This window comes from Dipteris shenzhenensis, chromosome 7 (assembly GCF_047967505.1).
Source record: "Dipteris shenzhenensis isolate YYH24624 ecotype China chromosome 7, Dip_SZ_1.0, whole genome shotgun sequence".
NCBI lineage: Eukaryota > Viridiplantae > Streptophyta > Polypodiopsida > Gleicheniales > Dipteridaceae > Dipteris > Dipteris shenzhenensis.
Window position 1 is genome coordinate 25,932,705 of NC_141602.1, and position 16,802 is coordinate 25,949,506.

Below are 16,802 nucleotides of genomic sequence, written 5' to 3' on the forward strand. Positions count from 1 at the left end.
TGATCTATAAGTGTCAGAATAATGCACAAGCGGCGTCAATACAATTGAATCGAAAATGGGGCCCGAGGTGCATGGTGGAAGGCAAGATTTGGAGAGGGGGCGAAGTGAGAAAGGGCAAATTCATCCTTTGGAATCAATTGCTGCCGGTCAAAGGCAAATTAGCCACGAGAGTTCAAGTTAATCTAAGATGCTCTCTTCGTGGCAACGACCTTAGGCACCTGCTATGGATATACCCAGTGATGAGGGAGGTATGGTGGAAGCTGGAAATGGTGGTCAGGAGTTTGGTATTGATGGCACGGCTTTTTCTTGGTCCGCAATGGAGAATACCATTACTTGGGGATACCTTTGAGGTCCCCTCAACGTTGGCTGCCAGTTGGCCCTACCTGAGGGCAACGGTGTTGCTGGAGGTATGGGAGATAAGAAACAAAAATACCTTTCAACATAAGGGCAACTAGGTTTCAGAGTACCTGCAATCGTAGCAGTAGTAAAGATCTACCTTGGGGACTTCAGATACAGTTGTTGGCCATGCTATGGTGGAGGTTAACCTGTTGATAGGGTAGGGTTAGGTTGGCTGTTCGCAGCGGAAGCCCTGGGTTAAGACCCCTAAGATAGGCCAAGTTCCAGCAGTTGAGGCTCTTCTTTTATTTTATTTTATTTTAAAGGTTACAACAAGCGAACAATGGTGAGCAGAATCCTCTCCATCTTTTTTATGGCAGAAATGTGTACAAAAGGAAGCAGAGTAATTATTATCAAGACGTATACAAGGATGTCACTCAAATATCACGTACAGAAAATACAAGTGCTAGCCGGTGTCCTACCATATTATCTTGGGGGTACACTGCTAATGTTAAAAGTGTTCACATATTTCCCAAGCAGCTTTAAGGCATCTTTGTGTGGTAAGCATACTGAGTTTATAGGAAAATTTCAAAGATGGAACTGCACTTGCATTTTCATGAGCCTAAAGTTGAACCTTGCCAAATACACTATAGCAACAAAAGGAATACCAAACAAATCTCTTTTCTGAACTTAAAGCCTTCGCTTTACATTTGACATACACCATTTAACTGTATGCTCATCACCATCACCACAACTCACTTTAACCTGGACCTTTAGGTTGTCTACTTGCCAACGTGCTCCAGGAACCCCTGTTCTAAGAGATTAAATATCTATTGAATCTAACAAACCCTATTAAACTCACAACTGAATTTACAATTCCCATGTGCTTCTTTGAGGACATTGGAAGGTGAATGATAATCATCTAATCAACTATCAAAGATACTTTTGCAATAATTAATTGATGTAGTTCTCAATTGATCTTTTAATGTGTCTTTTAAATTACAAGTCATCAAGCTCAGTACTATTACTTGTAATACTGTAGTAATGATAGAACTTAAGTAGGTAAGTATATGAGCACAGTTAGCTCAAGGTAACGAGCACGGTTGGCTCAAGGATTGCCAGTATTCCCTCTAATGTGCACACACAGACGAAGCAACACAAAAGTAAGAGAACGTACTGAATAGATGCCAGCCCACTTTACTTTTCAGCATCATGCACCCGCTTTGACACTCAAGTTGGATCACGACTGCTTGCACATGGCCCATCATCCCTGTAAACCACCCTCTCAAGAAAGGCTGGACTACAATCGACTGACCAGGAACCAACAATCCACCCAAAGCCTCATAAACATCAATGCTCTTCAAGCCCCTGCATCTGTAAAAAAATATCCTTAACACCAGCTTGGTTAATTTTTGACAACTCCTCCTCCCTCCTATCTATAAAGACAAGACCTAAATCTTGACCTGCTACTAATGCAATGCCAAGTGAGACGATAAAGCTTCATAGCCACATTCTTATCACAATTTCTTGGTCGTCTTGTACTTTTAAAATGATATGTTTTTAAAGATAGGAACCCCATCTCAGAGCGCACTGCCTTCAAACAGCAACGATAATTACTGCATTGATAAAATTCATACACACACAGTTCCCCACTCTGCTCTCCAAAAGTACACTGTGTGCAATCAGTATGGTGCTGCCGTGTTTCAAAGCTTCTTTTTTAGAGCTGCTTTTATTTAGAAGGCTGTACCCTTCTATCAAATTCATACTAGACAAACGGGCCAAGCCAATATGTTCTTAAAGATTCAGATCTCACCATGACTTCGGCTTTCACAGTGACAACAAAAAAAGACAAAGGCAACATGTCCTTTGCAAGCTCTCTTGCAATGCTAAAACAATGCAGTAAAATGGCTACACCCTTCGCATGAGAAGCGTTACTTTCCCACTCAGAAGAGATTTAATCAATCCATCAAGAATAGCAAAAAACTTCTTACATAGGGAAATCCTTCTGCAAAATTTAGGTTCCAACTGTAATAAACCAACGGTCGAATATAAGTTATAGAAATTGTTTGAAGCTGCAGGTAAGTAGCAACGTCAAAAATCAAACAATCCGCTCATTTGAAACAAACAAGAATGGTGACCTACACCATCCATCATCACCATGTACAGCTAATTCCTCAACGATGCAATTTTCCCTTGGCTGGTGCCCAAATGTCCTACATAATCTCCCGATGCTCCTATCACCAGCGACCACCTTTCCTTTCAGGCTGAGGTTGATCATTGCCATTGGATTTGGTCCACACGTCCGAAGCCCTTCCACTTTCTCTATTACCTGAGCGAGATGCAGGTCTTTCAGTCCCAACTCTGGAAAAACGAATTTTATCATTTAATGATGCTGTAAGCTGCTCCAGTTCCCGTTCCTTTTTAGCAAGTTCCTGTTCTTTTAGGGCAAGTTGTTCATGTGGATCTGAACCATCCTCGTTCTCAATACCAGCATCACTAGCTGTCCCTTCAAACTGAGCCACAACAGACTTTATGACCTCTTGTAAAGCTTTTATTTCAGCTTTCAGCGACAATTCCTCCTCAGTGTCAGCCCTGCAGTTTCATTTTCATTCAAGTTATGATCAACAAAAAGTACATCCATTGTCAAGATTGTGAAGCAAAAATGTTTTTAACTAAGTAGCTATTATAAAGCAGGTAGCCATCTAAGAATGTACTCGAGGAATAGTATCACACACCACCATTTTTAGGACATATCAGGCTTAGTCACAATCTAAATCATTTGAGTAACAGGATATGGAATCAGCGATAAATGGGCATTCCACTGAGCGAGCACACTCAGTATAGTCCCAAAGTAAATGGCTCAACCAAGAACCACATCATCAATTATATACAGATAGAACAAGAATGCCTCATTTATTTCCCACATGAACCCACAGGCTATCTTTGCTTCATGAACTACTAGTAGATAACGTCAAGAATGAGTATAGTATTCAGGCTTTAAGGACTGAAATAAAAATTTTGAACATAGGGATAAACAGGACAATTGAAAAGATCTAATGGGTGAAGGCCTTTACAATCAGAACGATCCATACTTGCTGAAAGCAGCTTCTCAGTCTAGGGTAAGACCCTGGTAGGGCTATCTACTCGAGATGAACTCAAAGGATCCCCATGTTCTATATAGGTATTTGAAAGATTGGAACGCTAAAGAGAACTGAGACGTCCTCACCTTAGTAGCCTCGTAAAGGAAAGAGATCTTATACTTTCAGATTGCTCCGTTTATGATGACTGGAAATGAGAACACGCAGAGAGACGAAAGGGCTGACAAAATCAGAAACCATACCAGGACTAGGTCACTCTGTAAAGAGAGACACCATTGTACGGTATGACCCAGATTCAACATGGCTATATGAGCTTGTAACACCGAAACACAATATAACATTACACACAACAATAAGATTTGTTACAGACAAGCTGCAACACACACAATATAGAACACAAGAAAGCACAACACATGTTAATTCAAAAAGGATTTAGGGAAACAAATAGCCCTCAACACATAATCCGAGGATCCAGGTAAATGGTATTAGAGCAAGAGTACGCAGAGACAAGCATGAGACGGTGCAGACAATACCTGTCTGCAGCTTTTCGCTCCAGCTCTGCATCGAACTTCTTCCAATTCAGACCCTTCTCCTCCAAAATGATTTCACGAGGCTTTGCTTCCCCAAAAGGATTCACTTTACGAGGCTTGGGAGCCACCTCCACGGGGCCGTCTGTCTTGTCATCTTTCACGGAGAGGACTTGTTCACGGGGACGAGCATCCCCGAACGGATTAATTTTAGGCTTGTCGACAGGTGGGTGGTTCTCAATCTCTTCACTTGAGGCCGGAGGAGGAGAGCCCTCAAGCGGCCGGGTACGGGGTTGTAGCACAACACGCGGCCTTTCAGTAGAAGGCCGAGAAGCGTCTTTTCGCGACCATTTATCTGCATCAGCACCAAACTCTCTATCCCTGTCCTTATCCCTGTAGGATGAATCAAAACCACCGCTTGGAGCCAACTTCTTGGAGGATCCCCAGTTATCAACTTCATCAGCCCTGGAAGGCCCCTGGCTATCGCGAAAACCACCTCCTCTTGTGGGAGCATCTTCATACCTGTTTGAACCCCATCGATCGTTATTGCCATTGGAACCGGGCACGAACTTCTTAGAGGAGCCCCAATTGTCGTCTTCATCAGCTTTGGACGGAAAGTCGCGGTCGGGCTTGTTGCTTCGACGCCTGTCCTCCTCATAGCGCCCTCCGGAAGAGGGCGCGAACTTCTTGGCAGCGCCCCAGTCGTCATTGCTATCAGCGCGAGAAGGCTCGTCCCCACGATCCCTGTCACCTCCGAAACCTCCCCTGTTCCCATTCCTTTCAGATCTGCCGCTTCCAAAGCCCCCCTCTCGGTCCCTATCACCGCCTCCTTCCCTCCCTCCCCTGTACCCCCCATAGTCCTTGAAGCCCCCGCCCAGCCCGCCGAACGGCGCGTCGTCCTCCCCAGATCTATCCCTTGGCCCCGTGGGCAGCATCATCATCTCCTCCGGCGTGAGGCCCTTGGGCTCAAGCACGGCACGGGCCTTGGCGCGGGGGCCGACATGGACGCCGACAGTGAATTCGGAGAGGGAGAGGGTCTGCTTTTTCTTCTTGGGCTGTTTGGAGGAGACGGCTTCGCCGAGGGAAGGGAAGGAGGAATCAACAGGGAAGGAGGAATCGGAGGGGGGAGGAGGGAGGGATTCAGCGAGTTCAGACTCGACGGCCCAGGCACCAGCACCACCCCAAGGCTTGGACATGGCGAAGGAAGGGGAGGAGGAGGCGATGGAGATGGAAGCTATGGCGATGGAGGAGAGCTCGAAGAGCGCAGAGAGCGCGAAGAAGAAGAAGAAGAAGATAACACGCTCTCTCAAAAGATGGCCACCAACAATAATGCAAAGGCTCTAATCAAATCAAATTGGCTATTAATAAAGTGGCAGATACCAAGACACACAGACGCAAAGGGTCTAACCTTCGTCGCCCATTTATTTATATGTGCTTGTTTCTCCTCAACTCCCGGTGTCCTGCAAAAAGCTTTGCTTTCTTATGAAAACATTTCACTACTAGTAATAAAAAGCAATGCTTTTCAAACGGTTTCCGTTGGTTTCTCTTCACATCAAAACTTTCTGCCCTAATTGCATTGGCTAAGTGAAGCATGCCACCTTCTCTCTCTCATCAAGGGTGCTATGTGGAGGGAGATGGCTAAGCGTAGGGTGCTCTCTCTCTCTCTCTCTCTCTCTCTCTCTCTCTCTCTCTCTCTCTCTCACACACACACACACACACACTCACACACTCACACACACACACACTCTTTAGAGCACTGTCACGCAAGGCCCTCTCTTCGCAAATTTTGAGAATCAATCCCACAAAAGGGATGAATTGATTCACATTCCAGAGCGAAGCATCGCCCTTGCTTGAAAGGAGGGGCTATGAGCTCGAATCAGCTTCTCTGACACAATTAAGCAAGCTTAGCCAATCCGCACTCCAAAACTTTGATGTGAGCATTTACTAATGCTCTGCACATAAATAATGGAAGCTGCAAAAGGCGAGTTTAAATCCAGACGAACCAATGGGATTTAGCTAGACTACAAATGCCTCGAGTTTCAACAATTCTCGTGTGACTGCAATACGTTCTTGCAGACAAATGAACTATAGGCCTCGCGTGACAGCGCTCTTACCCTAGAGCAACCAATCTCTCTCTCTCTCGCCTTAAATGCATATAGGCGCACATAGTTACCATCTCCACTTTTATTGCACAAGCCATCCCAATTCCATAAGCTAAATGGTTGGAGAGAGGAGTTGTTATTACATATTTTGGGTCCCCTCTAGGAGTCAACATTACTTTAAGGCAATGATTTAACTAGTTCAAAGACAAGCATAAAGTCACGTTGAGCGAATGGTATTGTGTCAGTTTAGGTTGGAATGCTAGGACCTTCTAATAAAGCATGTGTTGGCTCCAACATCTACTGGCGTCTCTATGGAATTTGAAAAGATCACATTGGTTGGAGGTGGAAAACCTATTGAGAACCTTCTTATAGACAAAAGAAACTGGGCACTGCAAACTTCATTATGTTCCATGGGAGGCTATGATAGCCTCACATCTACAGGGTGGCTTAGGCCTTTAAGATTGTTTTAGTAATTTTGGGACAAATCCAAGGTCCCAATGTTATAGAAAATTCACTATTACTTTCATGCCATGCTCGAACTTGAGTTTGAGCATGGCCTATAATTTTCAAGTGTTCCATGCTCGAACTTAAGTTCGAGCACTAGTGTATACTTTTCAATAAAGAGGATAAAGACATAGGGAGAGAGATGATCAAATTCATCCCAAAATTACTAAAACAATATTCTTTTGGATATAGTTATGCAAAATACTTCTTTGTTGAGCAAGTGGAGGCCTTGTTTATTTGAGTGCAATGCTTCGTGGAGTTAGAGATCACCAAGTGGTTTGTTGAGTAGGGCAAGAATAAAGGAGTAGGGTCTTGGAGAGTTATGAACTGGTATGACATGCTTTGCTCCAGGTTCCCTTTCAAGATTATGGGCTAGCCTCGTAAGACTTGTGGGTAGCTAATGACTTGGAAGGGTAGGACTTGACCAAGGCTAGCCACTTAGAGAACATATGGTGGAGTTAATTTGCTCACCTTGATAGTAAGCCTTTGGAAGAATTAGAAAAATTAGGTGTGCTCTAGATCTTCAAAAAAAGGGGCATTTGTTGTTGATTTTACTTGTGGGATAAGTGCCATGCATGTTGGTGCACAGTGGATGTTGTAGCAAAGCACTTTAGGCTTAATGCTAGGAGGGAAATTTTGCATATTGTACCAGAGGACTGGCCATCCCAATTTATTGAGGCCCTAGGGTGGCAGGTCAATTTGTTATTGATTTTAGTTGTGGGATAAGTGCCATGCATGTTAGTGCGCAATGGATGTTGTAGCGAAGCGCTTTAGCCTTAATGCTTGGAGGAAATTTTCGCATATTGTACTAGAGGACTGGCCATCCCAATTTATTGAGGCCCTAGGTTGGCAGGTCAATCAATGGGTACTAGGGAAGACAAATCTATGGAAGGTGCCTACTAAAGTGGTGTATAATAAACTAAAGGAGAAGATGCTTTTAGTTAAAAGGTCTAATAATAAGTGGAATTTGCAAAGAGGGATGGCTTGGTGGAGAGATTGGCTGAAGGAAATCTGAAAAGTGTGCATCTTTGGCAAAGCCAATTTTCTTATGTGGAAACTTTTGCATCTGTGGCTCCCATGAGGGGTCATTTAGCCAAATGGATATCAGTGAATCCTGGGTGTCCACTCTACAAGAGATTTTGTAAAGATATTGATCATTTAGTTTGGTCTTGTCGATTACTTTATTAGCCTCTTGGGTTAACAATGTCACATTTTGCGCCTTCCCGCAAACTCTTGTAATATGCACAATGCACTCATGTATTTTGTTAAAAGTTGCCTTGGAGGTGTTAGCGGCCCAAGAGAAATGTAATACCAGGAATAAGATAGTAGAAAATATAAGAAGATAAGTGAGAGCATAGGGTTGGCCCTCCCTTCAATAGGTGACTTGTATTAAAGGCCAAAAGTCAAACTTTGGTCTTCATTTGTCACTTGCAAGTTTTGAGAAATAGAAGTTCTCTTCTTTTCCAAGAGACTTGTGTGTTGAGTTTCTCTTGCCACTTGCCTTTTTGAATGCCTCTCATCCCCCTTCCCCTCTCTTACCTCTTGGCCCCCACTCTCTCCTCTTTCCCTCTTCCTCTTCCCTCTCCCCTCCCCTCTCCCCGTTCTCATGAGGATTCACATTGCAACAATTCCAGAAGCCATTTGCGTGACACTTAAGACCTGTACGTGCTTGGATTGCTCCCACAAGGAGCAGCATGGAGTTGGAGGCTCCATCGGCAATCCTCCAAGATCCCCACCACACGTGAGTCATGTTAGAGACTACATATTTTTGGCACTGTTGCTAGAGAGTTAAAGGTATTCTCTTTCTTGCATGTGTTTCTTCCTTTTTCCCCATTGCCCAATGCTTAGTAGAGCTAAGTGGAAAGTGCTTGGTTTTGGTGTTTTGAGAGAGAAATGAGTTGTAAAAAAGAGGAAAGTTAGTAGTAGATTATTTTTGAGGTTTCAAGGTGTACAAATCTACGAAATGGTAGAGGAGATCATTACTAAACCTTGTGTTCTCAAGAAAAAGTTGAAAATTGATGATTGGTTGTGTGTTTCAAGGTCCTGGAAATGACAAATAGTCCTACTTTTGAAGAAAAAACTGTATTTTGCTCCAAACTTGCTCTTTTTTTTATTTTTTTATTCTTTCTTTGTGCTTCATGTTTGTAAGTAGGTAGGGTAGGTAGAAAAAGACTCCTCAAGCACTCCAAACACTGCTCAGAAGCCATATAAGCTCACAAAATTTTGAAATTTTCATCGGCAACAGAGTCTAAGAGAGACATGCTAGCTTAATCTTAACCCAGTGTATGTTGCATTATATATACCTAATGCACACACTGAATTAACTGACACGCTAGTTTAGCTACTATTGACCACGTTGGGATAGTAATTAACCATACTGGGTTAGCGATTGACACACTCATACCAACTGGCACTTTGACACTTGACAAGATCTTCCAACTAGCATAATTAAGGCACCAAATCTAATCGACATAGGAGTCTATTATGGCTTGGACTTCATCATATGCCTTATGGATCAAAGGCACACTAATGTTGCATATGTCATCTCTCTCACAAAAAAGCATTCTTGACATCAAGTTGGTATACATTCCATTTGCTGAGTGTCGCTAGTGATATCAAGAACCTTATGGAATCCATCTTTACTCCTGGAGCATAAGTATCATCATAATCTTGACCATATTGCTGTGTAAATCCTTTTGTAACTAGTCTGGCTTTGTATCTTTCAATACTTCCATTTGGATTGTACTTCACTTTGTATACCCATTTGTTTGCTATGGCCTTCTTTCCTGGTGAAAGGTTGTATAATTCCCAAGTATTATTCTTGTACAAAGCTTCCATTTCTTCATTCATAGCAGTTTGCCATTCTGGCTTGTCAACTGTATCTTCAAAGTACACTGGCTCTTCTGTAGCCACCAAGATGGTAGTCATAAGAGCATAGTTGGTAGTTTCAACCTGAATTGCTTTGCCTTTCTGGGCATATGTCAATCTGGTTGGAGGTCTGCTTTCCCTAGTAGCCCGTCTAAGTGGGAGTGGCTCTTCTTGGGGTGCTTCTGGTAATTCTTCCTCTTCTTCATCAACCTTTTCTGTAGATGACTGTGGAATTGGTGCATCTAGCTCCTATGTATTTGAGGTTTTCCATTCTGATTCCTCATCAAAGATTACATATCTAGAGATAATGACCTTTCGGTTGATGGGATCATACAACTTGTATGCTTTGCAGTCTTTACTGTAGCCAACCATGATGCATTTACATGACCGCATCCAATTCCCTGCAATGGTCATCATGTATGTGGGCATATGCTATGCAACCAAATATGCGGAGATGCCCAATGCATGGCTTGTTTCCAATGAATGCTTCATAAGGCATCATACCTTGTATCAGTTTGGTAGGAAGCCGATTAAGCAAGTAGTTTGTAGCTGCCAAAGTTGGTTCGCTTTTGCTTATCGAAGCAGCATGCTTTGTGAAATTTTCCAAGAAACCATAGCTTAGGAATTCCAATTGCCATATTTTGATTTTTGAGCTCTATTAAGCTTTTGAAATTGACATGTACATATCTCGTGCCATTTTGCGGATAGTGGCATCTGTTGCAGTTGAGATGACATGGCATGCAAATTTGGTATTGTCGCTAGCGTTCTGAACAAGTATCCTTCCTTGACTGCTTTTCCTACTAGCTGATATCCTCTGGATTTGTCTCTGATCATGCATTCATCTCCGTCGAAGATGACTCGGTAGTTGTGTTCCATCATTTGACCTACTAACAAGAGGTTCTTGTTGAGCTTCGGAATGTAGAGTACATCTTTCACTAATCCTTTTGTACCAGTGAAATTGTTCATAAGGACAATGCATTTCCCTTGAACTAGATTCGGTGTGTTATTTGCAGTGTAGATGACATTCTTCTAACCTTCTAATGGTTTCATCTCTGTGAACTATTCTTGATGCTTTGTTATATGAGATGATGTTGATGTACCAAGGATCTTGATCTACTTGGTTGACTTGATAACTGAAATCCTCTTTTGAATTGCAATCTATGTCAAGATACACTGTATCTGTCTTCTGCATTTCCTTGCTTGCAAGAAACATGTTCTCAGATTCATTTGCATAATGACTATGACTAGAATGTCCACCGCGATGATTTCCTCTTTCGTAGAAATTCCCTTGATTGCTATTGGATTGACCTCCTTGGTCGTACTGCTTCTTGCAGTAATCTCTTTCATAGTGTCCAAACTTATGACAGAAGTTGCACTAAATGTTTGACACATTGGTGGATGCATTCCCTCGTCCTTGGAATCTTCCTCGATTGGAATGATTTCCTCTTTACTGATGCTGATGTTGCTGAGGATGATGCTGATGCTGATTCTGACTTTGATGTTGATATTGTTGTTGATGATGACCACTACACTAGAATGATCTTCCTCTTCCTCTTCCTCTGCTTCTATCTGAAGTTGTAAATGCTAGATCATTGTAGCATCATAACTACACGTAGATGCTACGGGAACAGAGATAAACGACACACGCAACATCTATGAGAATGGAATATAGGTAATGCAATAGAGACAGAACACCAAAGATCACTGTATTCCGAAGCAAGAGCTCGCACAACAACTATGTACGAAACAACATCAAAATGCTAGTAATAGCATGCATACAAGAACCCATCTGACGGTTAGGGAAGCGGCCGTTGAAGACTCAACTGCTTGGAGATCTGAACCGCCAATCCTTGCTGCCCTACCATTGCACACCCCTTAGAGTCACTACTGCTAACCCGCATGGTTATGCAATAACACATGGCATTCACAGTGGTGGACTATGCGAACTACACATGCACATCCCCGGAACAAAAGTCAGAAACCTACATAGTGTATGCGCAACAATCATTTTAGGCATAGCCTTAGCAGAGAATAAAGTGCAGTAAGTTAATTCTCACCCTCCACTCAGTACACATGAATTACAAAGCATCTCATTTTCAAAAACACTCAGAAAAAACATCCAATGTCATTAATCGAAATGCCTGTCTAAACGTCCTTTGTTGTTTCTCTTGCCTATCCAAAAGCATCCCTGCATTTCGGACATCTCCTATCTTTATTCTACGAGGCTATCCAACTGCCATTGCTATATCTCTACTCTTCATCTGAACTAGAAATATACTGAACAGGGGCATCAATGGTACCCACCTTGCCTTCATGGTTTGGCAGGAAGACCACCCCTTGAAACGAACGTAGTGGATGCCAGAAAACTAATTTTAAAAGTTGCACCCTATCAACTCATTGTAGGACAACTGTATAAGATGGGCAAGGCCTCATTGGGGACATGCTTTTGGACATGGAGTGCAAGGAAGCATAGACACTTGGAGACAATTGCTTGGAATACCAAAGTAGAACTCAACACAATGCCCCAAAGAGTAGCATAGAATGGCTCTTTCCTTGGAGAGGAGACGTTGCAAGGTTAGGACATGCTTTTGGATGTGGAGTGCAAGGAAGCATGGACACTTGGAGACAATTGCTTGGAATACCAAAGTAGAACTCAACACAATGCCCCAAAGAATAGCACATAATGGTTATGTCAAGGGCAAGGAGAGTTTTTTTTTTTTCCCCAACAAATGTTGGCTCCTCTTTCCCATGGCTTCCGCAAGAAGAGCAGGGTATTCTCAGTATGCAGGATCTCGAGGCTTTTTGTCACCTACATATATTTTAGTGTTGTCATTTGTAGTATAAGTGTAGCTTAGGACCTCGGGTCGTATTCCGATGAGAGACGTAGGCTTAAGTGTGGTAAGCAAACATAGTGCATGCATGTATGAAAGGGATGTGCATCATCATGATTGGGGTAATGAAGGCTTTCGCCTTCATTGGGGGTTGAAGGGTTTAGGAGGAGTTTGAGGGTTAGAGAGAGGTTCAAGGTTTAGAAGGAAATTCCAAGGTTTAGAAGGAGGTTCCAGGGTTTAGAAGAGGTTTTAAGGATTAGAAGGAGGATCCAAGGTTCAAGGTTGAAAATGTAATTTGTAATTTATTTTTCTTGTCTGATAAAGTTCTTTGGATCTCATGTATATGTGTTCCTAAATTCTCTAAAACTATTCTTTATTTTAGTTTATAATTTATTTTATTTTAATGCTGATGATATAGTTTTATTCTTACATACATGATTAATTTTAAATCTTAAGTTATAAGTTCCTACACTTATTATTGAAAGAATATATATGTTTTCTTTCGATTTTATGTGCATGAACTTTTAAGTAGTCACATTCTTACACTTGCTTTTGAATAAATATTTTGTATTCTTTCAATAGTATGTGAATGAATGTTTTGTAATTTGTATTCTTTCATCTGATAAGTTACATTCTTTCACTTACTCTTGAATGAATATATTTATTCTTTTAATTGAATGTGAATGAATCTTTTGCAATTTGCACTGCATGAATTTGAGTTCTTACACTTATTATTGAAAGAATAGATATGTATTCTTTTGATTTTATGTGCATGAACTTGTAAGTATTCACATTCTTACACTTGCTTTTGAATGAATATTTTTTATTCTTTCAATAGTATGTGAATGAATGTTTTATAATTTGTATTCTTTCATCTAATAAAGCTACATTCTTTCAATTACTCTTGAATGAATATATTTATTCTTTCAATTGAATGTGAATGAATCTTTTGCAATTTGCACTCCATAAATTTAAGTTCTTACACTTATTATTGAAAGAATGTACATGTATTCTTTTGATTTTATGTGCATGAACTTTTAAGTATTCACATTCTTACACTTTCTATTGAAAGAATATTTTTTATTCTTTCAATAGTATGTGAATAAATGGTTAGGAAGCTTATGTTTATGGGGCATGATGTGCTCGACCCGATGTGAACGTGTAAGAGTGATGATATTTTTAGAATCCACAGTATGTTTTAGAGGTTTAAAAAACAAGACACCAACACTTTGGTCCAATTACACTTAGTGGTTCATCATTAGGGAAAAAGGGAACTCATTTTGGGGCCCTGTAAGAAATTCACTATTTTTTGATTTATTTCTCTCCTAAAAGACCTCAAAAATAGTAAAATACGGAAACGTGGCTCAGATTTGTCAGTAAGGACTACAGAACTGTCAATTCAAAAAGGAATAAGATAATCTTTTGTCTGACTAACACGATTTTGTATTAAATATCCTCTTAGATTTTTTTTTGTTTACCAAAGATTCCGCATCTCTTTGGCCGACGTGTGCAGGTCTTTCATTAAGAGTCCATCACTGAACTTAGTGATTGCAAGTTTTCAAAATATTCACATGGATACCGCCACACTTCCACGATTCATGTTACAAAACGACTATGAGATTGAAAAACAAACTTCGCAACCTGAGGAGCACAAAAAATGGCCGATACTAGTGAGTCACTATCTGAGAAGAAGCGATTACACCATCTTCACATCGACTTGGAAGAACAATATGCTCCAGCACAAAAAAGACGAAAGGATACGGTGCTGAATGCTCAACAGCGGGAAAATATGAGAAGAGAAGGGCTTCAACATATTGACTTATGGTGCGACGGAAGCATATATCCAAAATGTCAAGTAAAAAACTCTACACCTCCATTTGTCAATCCCACCACATTACTGAGGTTTGCCGGCGATGGACAAAATGGACTTCTTGGTTATATTTCAGCGCAATCTGCATTTGCGGAAACATATAAAATGATGTACCTACAAGAAAAGGGGGCCAAGATGGAGGAGATAGCCATTCGTGCAAAATTGGAGCAGCAGTTGCAGAATGAAATCGAGGAGCATTCAAAGAGTAAAAAAGAATTGACAAGAGCAAGAAAGAAGAGAACCGTGCTTGGAGATAGACAACGTAGTAGAAAGATTAAAAACATTGCAAATTTGAAGGCTGGGACTGGTGGATGCAAGCGACGAATTCAGGAAGCAAGGTTAGATTGAAATTTATCATTTTGTATACTCAAAAAGGCTCTCTTCCAGACTATATCTATTTCGTTGATTGTCGCAAAATAAGAATGGAGGTGCTGAATAATATAGTCATATAATGTTGTTATTACAGGAAATTATTGGAGCCTGCAAAAGAAAATATGGACCCGAACCTTCTTCCTGTTAAACAAATGAAAGGATTGCTTTCTTGCGGTGTAGCAAAAGGTTTGATTGAGGAAAAAAAATACAAAACAGTCAAACGCAATGTTGTAGAGGACTTTGTATCCAATAATCAAGTTGATGGCACTATAATCCAAGAGGCTCTTGATGTTAGTGGAGTTAGCAGGAAGGGATATAGTTCGATTTTTCATGCGATATCCTCAACTTTAAAAGATCAAAGGATTAAACGAGTTTTACTGCCAAATCCAGCAACCGTGTGGAGGATAAGAGGTCATTTGAATGAAAGTATAGATGAATTTATTGGGCAGTATATCCATATTGAAGAAATATTTCATGGTGTTAAAGGAACCACTGTGTATGATCCTTGGAACAATATATTTTTAGATCTGCAACAACTTCAAAAAAGAATGGTCGAGTTTTATGGAATAACATTTGAGGAGTGCAAAGGCATTTTGAAATTTGTTATCAAACTGGATGAGTGTGAGGTTGTAAAGGAAAAGAAAATGGAAAGAGTTACTATTACATTGATGAATGGAGCGATTGATACATCATTGACTGAAGCGAGTTCGAAGTATTTTAGTGTGCAGTCAGAGAAACACATATGGTGGTTAGGCTCGTTCCAGGTATGATCATGGGCTGTTTTATACTTGATTTTGGTCATTGTTTTCAAATCTGATATAGTAATACTTTTGTTTTCTATAATCTCGCAGGTGAAGACCGAAGACCATGAAACACTAGATTGGGTGTTTCATCACACGGAAATACCAACAATAATCAAAAGACAAGTGCAAGGCGAGAATCTCCATGTTGCAGGAAAAGGTGATTTTCAAGTAGAGTGGCACATGGCCGGGGATCTTAAAACACTTAAGTGCATGTATAACATTAGTAAAGGAGGCAACTCAAAGTCTCCTTGTCTTTACTGCAAAGAATCAGCTCAAGTAATGGATTCAAAATGGTGGAAGAGAGCACCTAATAGAGATAAAGTTGACCCTGACTTCAAGGCCATTCTAGACATTCCACTATGTAATGTTCACATCTGCACATTGCATGGTCTATGTCGAATTATTGAGAAATTGGTATTTTTATATATTGGATTTGCTTGGAAACTCCGTCCCGAAAAAAATAGAAAGGATGCTCTTCAAGCATTGGAAAAAGTGTTATCCGATATAGGTCTGCATGGAGGAGATGTTCAAATCACAAAGGATTTTAAAAAGTCTACCAATGGCAAGGAGGTACCAATCAAGCCCTCTATTGGTGGTGTTAAGGCAAGAAGATTCTTGTCTCGACCCAAACACAGTTAGCAAGTAAGGCAAGGTAGAGCAGTTTCAAAGATTAATTATGGATTGTGGAAGCAAGTCCATAATGCTGTGAAAGATCATGAGGCAGATGGGGAAGCACGAAATAGGAAGGCAGAGGTGTGGAGGTCTCTTGATCAACTCTTCATGTTCTGTGACAAAGTAACATGGACAAAGAGTGATTACAAGAACTTTGAGGAGGCAATTAAACATTTTGGGAAGTCAATGAAAGACGCGTGGACAGCCTGCAATATAACTCACTACATGGTAAGGTTCTGTCTTTTTTTTTTACTTAAGTGTGATCCTCTTTTTTTTATTACTTACTATGCATTCTTATGTCTTACAGCATATCATATACAACCACCTTCCCTATTTTGTCAAAAAGTATGGATGCCCAGCTATTTGGTCTACCCAAGGCATGGAGAAGTCTCACTACATGGCATGTAATGCATTTTTTAGACACACACAACACTATGGAGGGAGTCAGAAGGCGAATAGTCTGAAGGAAGTCTTCCAATGGTTTTACCGAGGCATACTACAAAGGCTGCATGCTAAAAGAAAAGTTGCTAGCTCCAAAATCAAGCTTGCTTTTCTTCTAGCCCAAAAGCAAAGACGAAGACAAGCTCTAGACAATTCAATTGCAGCAGAGAGACATAGACAGTGGAGGGAATCGAAGATATTTAGAAACCATAAATGGACAAGTAAACATGAATAGGACTCATTTGTAACTTATTGGGGTTATGTCCACATGTTTTCAAACTCATTCAATAGAAATTTTTTTAGTGGAACAAGTGACTCTTGGTGTTATGCATGAAAAAAATTTCAATGTGAAACATATGATCTGAACTTAATACAATT

General features: G+C 40.8%; 1 protein-coding gene across 1 annotated transcript; it reads right to left on the reverse strand.

Annotated features, from left to right (window-relative positions):
* Positions 1-2,198: 2,198 nt before the first annotated feature.
* On the reverse strand, positions 2,199-5,324 carry LOC147900155 (eukaryotic translation initiation factor 4B1-like). Its single transcript, XM_087377245.1, has 2 exons — positions 3,968-5,324; positions 2,199-2,928 (listed from the first exon to the last, which is right to left on the reverse strand). The coding sequence occupies exons 1-2, from the start codon at positions 5,155-5,157 to the stop codon at positions 2,574-2,576; spliced, it is 1,545 nt and encodes a 514-aa protein (XP_087233371.1). The 5' UTR covers positions 5,158-5,324; the 3' UTR covers positions 2,199-2,573.
* Between the last annotated feature and the right edge of the window lie 11,478 nt (positions 5,325-16,802).